At 38.7% G+C, this 9,395-nt stretch overlaps 2 protein-coding genes across 2 annotated transcripts; both read right to left on the bottom strand.

The window, feature by feature from the left end:
- Window positions 1–354: 354 nt before the first annotated feature.
- LOC121898769 (olfactory receptor-like protein OLF3) lies at window positions 355–2,333 on the bottom strand. Its single transcript, XM_042414185.1, has one exon. The coding sequence runs from the start codon at window positions 2,028–2,030 to the stop codon at window positions 1,104–1,106; it is 927 nt and encodes a 308-aa protein (XP_042270119.1). The 5' UTR covers window positions 2,031–2,333; the 3' UTR covers window positions 355–1,103.
- An 870-nt stretch (window positions 2,334–3,203) lies between these two features.
- Window positions 3,204–5,846, bottom strand: LOC121898770 (olfactory receptor 142-like). The gene has a single exon (XM_042414186.1). The coding sequence runs from the start codon at window positions 5,092–5,094 to the stop codon at window positions 4,174–4,176; it is 921 nt and encodes a 306-aa protein (XP_042270120.1). The 5' UTR covers window positions 5,095–5,846; the 3' UTR covers window positions 3,204–4,173.
- Between the last annotated feature and the right edge of the window lie 3,549 nt (window positions 5,847–9,395).

The following is a 9,395-nucleotide window of genomic DNA, read 5'->3' as shown; positions in this document are numbered from 1 at the left end:
ACTGTCAGAGGAAACATTGCAGATGTCACTGCAGCCTCTGAGAAACTGACTCCAGTTTTTCACATTTCATGAACTAAATAAAAAATCGATAATGATGAATAATTGCAGCCCTGATTGAGTTTTAAAAGTTCATAATAAAGTAGTCAGTTAGTTGAAAGACAGAATATTAATTGTTTATTGGACAAAATTAACAGTTTGTAGACATAATAAATTAATAAAACAGATTAATTGTTTATGAAAATAATAATGTAAAGTAAAATAAAGTTTGAATGAAGTTGGGGAGGCGGATAAGATTTAACTGTCAGTGTAAAACTCCAGAGTGTCAATGAGGAGATAAAATAAACTCACATTTAATTAAAACACATGAAGGTTTGTTTTATTCAACATCATCATGTTCATTATCACTGAATGCAGAAAAATCAACATAAACACAAATATGTTGTAAACATATCACATTATAAATATACACAGACTCGCATAGTGACAAAAATAGGCCGAAGAGTTTAGAAGAAGAAAGAACAAATAAAGAGAATCTTTGGGTAGTTTTGGTCTGAATTGACAGGTTAATAGATTATGTAAATAAAACCCTTTTTCAACACAGATCTTAATTAAAATGTTCTCATCATTTAAATATCATATGATCGTACGTTGCTTAACATGACCTTTTTTAAAATTGCAAAATGTTTTTATTGAGCAAACTCAGTTACACTAATAGACAACAAACATTAATAATAATAATAATAATGTAAATGAACAGCTGGTGACTATACTTTAATTTATTTATCAATTCTTATTCATTGACAGGAACTCAAAAAGTCTATTTTTAATCCCTTTATTGTTGAACATTTCTAGTTTAAGTTTCATGATTATTTTTCTCTTTGCAACATTCAAATAAAAGAAACTCAACAATCTCTCTTTCAGTTTCCATTTTCTTTACATGAGATGATCTGAAGCCTCCACAGGGATCAATACCTGATTCAATAGTTCCAGGTGTCAACATTCAGTGAACAAAAATAACAATCCATCAACCGTAACAACCAACAGTCAGTGTGATTTATCGGCTGTGAGCTACGAAGAAAATATTAACTGTCCTTTAAAAAGGTTCATGATTGTATTATTCTCCATTTCATTATTCTGTTTATACTCTGTCGGATCTCCTGCATTTTAATACCATAAATTATGGGATGCAGAAGAGGGGGAATGACAAAAAAATTCAAACTTATGAAAATATTCGTAGCTCGTGGAACTTCGTGACTCAGACGATTATAAGTGACACCACAAAAGGACGCCACGGAGAAATTAATGAAGGTCACTAAGTGCGGCGTGCACGTCCGCAGCGCTTTCCTCCTGGACTCCTTCGAGGTTTTTAGGATCACCAGGAAAATATGAAAGTACGAGAGAAAGACTAGAAAACACGGTAAAACGATGACAAAGACGGCGCAGCACAGACCGTAAACACCGATCAGAGTCGTCTTTTTACATGAAAGCTTTGCGATCACCAGACTGTCACATAGAAGTTTATCCACCGTGTGTCTGCACAGTGTGAGTCTTGACGTCAGATAAACCTGGATGATCGAGGACGAGCTCAGGATGAAATAAACCACCGCCAGCATTAGTTTGACTCTAGCTGGCGTGATGATGGAGTGATACCCCAGAGGTTTACAGATGGAAACAAACCGCTCGTAGGCCATCAGTGCCAGAATACAAAATATACAGCCACCGTACACGTTGGTGAAAAACACTTGTGTCAAACATCCCTCTAGAGAACTCTCCTGCCTGTTCACCACAAGGTGTTTGATGATGTTTGGACACACAGATGAACTGCCTACTACTCCACTCAGAGACAGATTTACCAACAGAACGTACATCGGTCTGTGAAGGCGAGACTCGACACAAATAACCAGAACGAGGAAAAAGTTAACACACAAACCGGAAATGTAGAGGACTAAGATGCAAATGACAAGCGCAGAATTATACAGACCGAGTGCACCGTAGATTGTGAAGGTGATTGTAGTGATAGAGCTGTTCATACTGAAACATTCGGAATAACAGATTCATAAGAAAGCAATCATTTAGAAAACATCACCACCAAAACACATCCTTCACCTTTTCTCACAATTCAGGACAGAAAAGAAGATGTTTGGTTACACATGATGAAGTAGCTGGTGTTGATTGTGAAGCTGATATCAGTCTGTTTTTCATCCTCCTCGTCTGATCAGCAGCTTCTGCTTTTATAATTATCTGATGTCATCTCTGGCCTTTTCCCTCCGGGTTCCTGATGTCACAACATAACCTGTTGATGACCTCAGGTCCATCTTAATGCCACCAATATCTCAGTAATGACACAATTTGATTTATTGATTGGGACAGTGTGCAGTTTTTAAACATTAAAGATGCACCGGAGTTAGCTTGAAGCTGATTTGCATCCGTAGTCCCCCACAATCAAAACATACAACAGCACAACAACAAACAGTACAAAACAAAAAACACACAGAACACAAAATACAAAATACAAAATACAAAGCTACACACAACATCACATACACCCACAATGTCAATTAGAAATGAATAATGTAAACTTGTCAAATTAAAAACAAGACTATCTGCGCTAATGAGAAGACCATAGATGGAGTTTAGACTCAGTGGTCACACAGCTGATTGGTCTTTAGCAGATGTTTTAATTTGGCTTTGAATGTATTGATAAAACTGCAGTTCTTCATATCATCAGGTAAACGTTCCACTGAGTTGTGGCTTTCACAGAGAAAGCTGACTGTCCAAATGCAGTGTGATGAAATGGTCCAATCATGTATAGAGGATATTCTGGAGGATCTAATAGAACTTACTGAGCAAGTGAACACATAGTCACATAGTGGAGGAGGACAAACCATTTAACATTTTATAAACTAGGCACAAATTTGAGTATAATCTAAAATAGTCAAAGCTCAGTAAATGTTTTTCTCCAGAACAACAACAACAATTTTGAGGTTAATATGTGTGGAAATGCCCCCCCCCCCCGCCTCTGATTTTGGATTAAAGGTTTGGATGGTATCGGTTTGGATGTGCGTGCATACTCTTATCTTAAAGGAGATGTGACCGCAATCTATCGACCTGTTCAAAAGACAAAAACTGTTTCCAAATTGACTAAAAACCAAACAGAAACAAGTTATGTTTTATTGATTTATTTATTGTATTTCTCTGCCCACTGAATCTGTAAATACATATTGTGAAACCAGGGACCCTGATCAGTTTTTGTTGATACAGTTTACATGTTCACAATATAACACATAAGCACAACCTGATAAAATCACTTCAACTTGATAAATATTAGAAAATAGACAGGTGCAGGGTGGTGCAGGGGAAAGGGAATCAAATTTCTTCTTAAAATCAAGCCTCTACAAAACTAAAGAAGTGAACTATTGTGTTGACTCCAGGAGGAGTCACTGCTCTGCATTTTGTCAATTTTACCCTTTAAAAGAGGTGTTAAGAAAACAAATGTACAGAAAAGACTCTAATTGATGAATTGTTCGTAACTTATTTTAAATATGGGCATCAAAAACATTTGTTGTTGAGTTTAGTCTTTTCTTCAAACTATTACAGGGATAACATCCATGTACACTCATGAGCAGTATGTTCTGAATAAAAGAATTAGTGTTCAATGGACCACAGATTCCTCATGGCTGCATTAGAGAAGACCACTTCTACATGTTTTGGAGACTGTGTAGGACATCAACATATATTCTAGACTAAATTTAAAATCTTTAATTTGTTTGTCTTTAAGTTAGAATAAATAATAAAAACTGAAAGTATTCAAGTGCTAATACAGCAACAAAATAATGAGTCACTGGTGAAGGCTGAAGCCATCTCACACATCAGGATTCACTAAACTTATGAATAAGCTACACAATTCAGATGATAGACTGACTTTAACGACTAAAAGATCTTTAAACATTTGAGAATTCGTCTCAAGAATCAGTTCAGGGAACTGATTTTTAGTGACTGAAACCTGTCAGAGATTCAAAGCAACTCTTTACATGTTTAATTTGACATCATTTAGGACACATTTCAGACACATTATACAGTCCTCATCACTGTTAACACTACTATTGTTAGTTTGTGTTTTTACTGGTTATTCCAGAGGAACAGATTTGTTAGATGACAGATGACACCAGTATTCTACATTCTTTTACCAAGACTCTTGCATATGATGCGTATTTTGGTCATATTCAGTCCATACAGTACAGGGTTGAAGAGCGGCTGGCATGTAAGCCAGTATAATGATAAAATAATGCGCAACATATTTGGTACTCTGCTCATATTAAATCTGCCTTGCACTATTTCAAAGAAAGCTCCAAAAGAGAAGTTGAGCAGGGAAGCAAGGTGAGGTGTGCAGGTACTGACGGCTTTCCTTCTGGTCTGTTTAGAACCAGAAAAACAAATTTTAAGAATCCTCATGTATGAGAAAACAATTAGGATTATAAGAGAAACTATTACGGTAAAGATGTAAACAATGCCATAGATATTATTGACTGTTGTGTCAGAGCAGGCCAGTTTGACGATTGAGTAGTTGTCACAGTAAACTTTGTGAATCATGTTTCCACACAGCTGTAAAGTGGCACTCAAAGACATCATGACAACAGTTGCAAGTACACTATATAACCACACGAAAGCAGTAAGGACTACAACCTTGCTGCATGTCATCCGTGTGTTATATTGTAGAGGACAACAGATAGCGAGGTATCTGTCATAAGACATGACACCTAAGGTGAAAAGCTCTACACTTCCATAGAAGTGCACACAGAAAATCTGCAGGAAACAAAAGAAAGTAGAAACAGTGTGAATGTCAGAGAGGATCTGAACCAGAAGGAATGGAAACAACCCTGTACTACCATACAGTTCATTTACAAACAGGCTGCACAGAAAAAGGTACATAGGTTCATGTAAGCTTCTGTTCATACAGATAATCACAATGAGAAAAACATTGGAACAAACTATTAACATATATAAAGACATGACAATCATGAAGTATAAATATTTAAATAACCCAGTGTCAAAGTAGGCAACAAGAGCCAAATATGAAACTTGTGTAGAGTTCATGATCCTTCATTTAGTTCATTAAGCAATCATAACAGTATTCAGTGGATGAACTAATCATAATTATTATGTTTGTTATAGATTTGTAAAGGTGTAGTTTACACTTTAGGCTAAATCATCAACCATATATATAGACACTCTATGGCAATGACGGTGATTCATTTATCAACATGAAAACAAATAAAACTGTTTATAGATAAAGTAAAAAGTGTTATACCTTTCCTCGATATAAAATTTGTATAATACAACAATACAATGTGAAAAGACACAGATTTTAACATCACATGAATCCTAACATGCACTTTCTGTAAACTGAGTCCCTCCTAACTGAACTGAAACTCTGCTTCTGCTTGTTTTAAACTTTAAAAACAGAAGATGCCCACAGCAACAGACCGACCTAATTATCTGATGTCATCTCTGGCCTTTTCCCTCCGGGTTCCTGATGTCACAACATAACCGGTTGATGGCCTCACTTCCATCTTAATGCCACCAATCTCTCAGTAAACAATCTGAATGTTTAACCAAAGTAGTTTTTAAAGTTAGAGCATAAGCCCAAACGGATACACATAATGTACATGATGTATAGGGCTGGGATAATGAAATGATGGGCTTCTAGGTGCAGACATGTAACAGGCCCTATATAGGAGCAAGACCCCCAGACTACAGCTGCAGGATTAATCAAAATAACTTGACAATCTTGATTCTGGCGTCTACAAATCTCCCTGCATATTACTGCACATGACAAGCTGCACAGGAAGAGGGAGCAGGACGTCGATGTAAATAAAGCTTCTTAGCAACAATAAAAAAATAAAATAAAAATATGTCAAAGCTGCAGAAACAGAAATAGCACCACACCTGGTATCAAGAGCCTCATCCCCAGCGCAGATTTTTTCAATGCATTATACAACTAAATCACATGTCATCAACCTCGTCCGTATTGCTGGCCATGGTGCCTGGTTGGCTATAGCCGATATCACTAATGCCTTCAAAGTCTTGCCTATTCATTCTGATTTCTGGAGGTTCTTTGGCGTTTCTTGGTAAGGTCGTTACTATTTTGCCGTCCGTCTCACTTTTGGGCACAAAAGCAGCCCCAAGATATTTGAGTCCCTTTCCGAAGCACTCTGCTCAACAACCACAAACTTCCTTACGTCTTCCACCTTCCGTACAACTTCCATCATCCTCACCCCATTGTATCGTCGCTACCCTCAAGTCCGCCTTACTCCAGCTTAGACATCCAGTTGAACACTGATGAGACTCCCTCCATCGAATTCGGCAGTTACTACGGCAGTAGATGGTTTGCCTCGGATTGACCGCCAGAACTGTCCTTGCTCTCTCCTTCGTCTAGGGGACCTACCCCATAGTCATCGCTGCCCTTCTTTAGCGGCATGAGTGGTCCAAAAAGTTATCCTTGTCCACGCAGACAACCATCCATGTTCCAGGCTACAAAATTCCATCTCTGTCTCCTGCTCCCATTTTTCATTTCAGAAATTCAAATCCTCGGCAGCAGACTTGGATCTTTATCCAACACTGGTTCCTCTGTTTTCAGCCACAGTCTTCACCTGAATCCTCAGCTTCTCTACCTGGTCACCACGTTGCGACAAGCAATCATAGTCAATAGTCTTGAACCTAAAACTCTTTTGTCATACTATTCAGGATGGTTCTGTTTCAAACCTTCCATACAGTGCACAGTCTACCATTTCTGTCCATCGACATCATAACATTACCCAGCTTCCTCACTCATGCCCACTCAGTTCTCAAAATCAGAACATCCACTATCCAAGAGTACCTGAGCAGTTTAAATTTCTTCATCAAACTGCTTTCTGGAGCTCCAGCCCCTTTTGATTTCTCACTCCCCTGTCAACATGTTAATCAAAGGCTTAAGACAGACAGAATATCAGCTCGTACTGAAACATCTACCCCTGACAGCAGACCTCCTCCCCCGTTGTATCCAAACCATCCATACAGGATACTTGTTCCCATCGTTCATCCCCATCCAATCAACCCCCTTTCATCCCTCCCCTCATCCCCTATTATCCCACCATATACGACCCCTACGAACCCCCGGCTCCCGTTCATCCCCCCGGCAATCAACCCTCATCCCATTCTTCCTGAATCTTCTCACCAAATCTAATAAATTATTCTTTTAAATACTTCTCAAATGGCGTGGCATTTGTTAGTGAAGGAGATGTGAAAAAACAAAGAAATACCTTACACACTGCAGGGCTCCAATATCCACAATAACTTATTGCACCAAGGTGATGTTTCAAGCACACCTGCTCTTCATCAGACTCAAATGACAATAGCACGACGCCATCTCAGATATATACATGAATACATGTCACCTGATGTGATCACCATAAACTCTGACGTGACCCAAGTGCATTCCAGGGATAACAATATATACATACAAAAATACACACAAGAATATAAATAAAAATACATACAATCTATATGTATATGATCAGTGTTTCCCCTAGGTTGACTGCTGTGGCGTGGCGGCGGTTCTCTATTTCTCTATTTAGCGTCTTCAGGTTTGGCTAACCCATTGTTGCTAACTTCAGAGATAACCCTCTTCACTTGTCTAGCAGTTGGGGAAAGAACAGACGTGACTTTTCTTGGTTTTGACAAGCTGCAGCATTTATTAACTGACACACTGTAGTCTGTACTGTCCGTTTACTGCCAGATTGACAACTTCCTGCGAACCTTTTCCTCTGCTCCGTTCGCATTCATCGTCACTTTTCTACCGCTCGCTCTCTCACTCAACCACTCACTCACCTGCTACGCCACATTTTACGCACTGCCTATTCCTTAAAAGGAGCTACGCTACCAAGAGTTTCCAAGGCAACGACACAGATGTTAACTCGCATCTCGGAACTGTGCTGCACAGAGGCTCCCAAAGCCCGATGGTATTCTAGGATATCCTACTTTAGGTTTCCTTTGCAAGCATATTTTTGTATATATTTGTGCATAGTGTAGTGTTGCATACTTTTATACATAGTGTTTTCTCTGGTAGCAGTCTAGTTAATGTTATCTTACACCAGCCTATTCTTATATTTATTTATATCTGTGTATATTTATTATAAAACAAGGTTTTTTCTTGATATTTATCAAGTGTTGTCACACACCATTGAATCGTGAACTTTTTGTATACAGTACTATGTACACAACCATTATCATGTTTACTTTCATATGCATATAGATTATATATATTTTTCTGTATATTCTTGTGTGTATTTTTGAACGTATATATTGTTACTAGGGGTGTGCCTGAATACAAATACGTTATTCGAAAAAGCACAAATAGTGGGGTTTTTTGCTAATATTTGTGTCATACAAATATTTTTTCAGGAAGAAAAACATGTTAAATACCAGCTCACAGGTCGGTTACATCGCTATCTCAGTGTCTCTCTTACGTCTTACGTCTATCAGCAGGTCTCAACGAGGGGAGTCACATCCACCTGCTACATGACACACATTTCCTAATTGGGCATCAGTCCCAGAGTTGGGGTTGTTCCCCAGAGATAGGGTGGTGCGATTAATCGAATTTTATATTTAATTACGATTTTGGCTTCCAATGATTATGAAAACAAGATAATCGAGATAAAACGCTTATTGTTTATTATTGTCATTTTGTAATGATGCTCTCGTTTTGTCTTGTGTTGCAAATCTAGCACACCCCTTCCCTTTACAGTGGTGTGCTTTCGCCCCTCCCTAAACGCCTCCAACAGGCGTCAAGTGCCTCTATCCACAGAACCGGCCGTCTGTCAGCAGCAGCTCCTGACCAGCAGCCGGCTAACCTGCTTTCACCAGGCTAACTGACAGCTGAAAGTTACTAAACCAAAATAGTTTGCATGTCAGCTCCACAAGAAGAAACTCACCTGTAGCAAGTGAATCAGCCTGTAGTGACAATGGGGCTTACTGGTGTTTCCTCCACAGGCTCCACTTCACTCAGCTGCCACTTTAACCTGAATAACAAACCGGGGCTTGGTGCTCTGGTTGGATCCAAACTGAGAGCTGCGGTGTTTGTCTGCACAGATAGGAAACCCCTCGGTTGACAGGATGTACCACTCTGTTTGAAAAAACTTTTTCTTCCTCTTCTTTTTGGTTTATAACAGCGGTTGGCAACCAGCATATTAGGTACATTACCGCCACCCTCTGCTTCGGACTGAAGACCAAAGATTAAATCCTACACATTAATCCTGTCTGCCTAATAAACTCAATGAAAACTCTGCTGCTCCCACCCACTTGGCAGGTTCATTAAAGTTTTAATGCTGAGCTCTGGAACTCCAGTCTTCCTAAGTTCT

The sequence above is a fragment of the Thunnus maccoyii genome, chromosome 6 (assembly GCF_910596095.1).
Source record: "Thunnus maccoyii chromosome 6, fThuMac1.1, whole genome shotgun sequence".
NCBI classification, from domain to species: Eukaryota; Metazoa; Chordata; class Actinopteri; order Scombriformes; family Scombridae; genus Thunnus; species Thunnus maccoyii.
This window is presented reverse-complemented; position numbering and strand designations above follow the sequence as displayed.

What these genes read in the sequence shown, in the direction of transcription:
- LOC121898769 (XM_042414185.1), bottom strand. Translation starts at nt 2,030, where the DNA reads ATGAACAGCTCTATCACTACAATCACCTTCACAATCTACGGTGCACTC.
- LOC121898770 (XM_042414186.1), bottom strand. Translation starts at nt 5,094, where the DNA reads ATGAACTCTACACAAGTTTCATATTTGGCTCTTGTTGCCTACTTTGAC.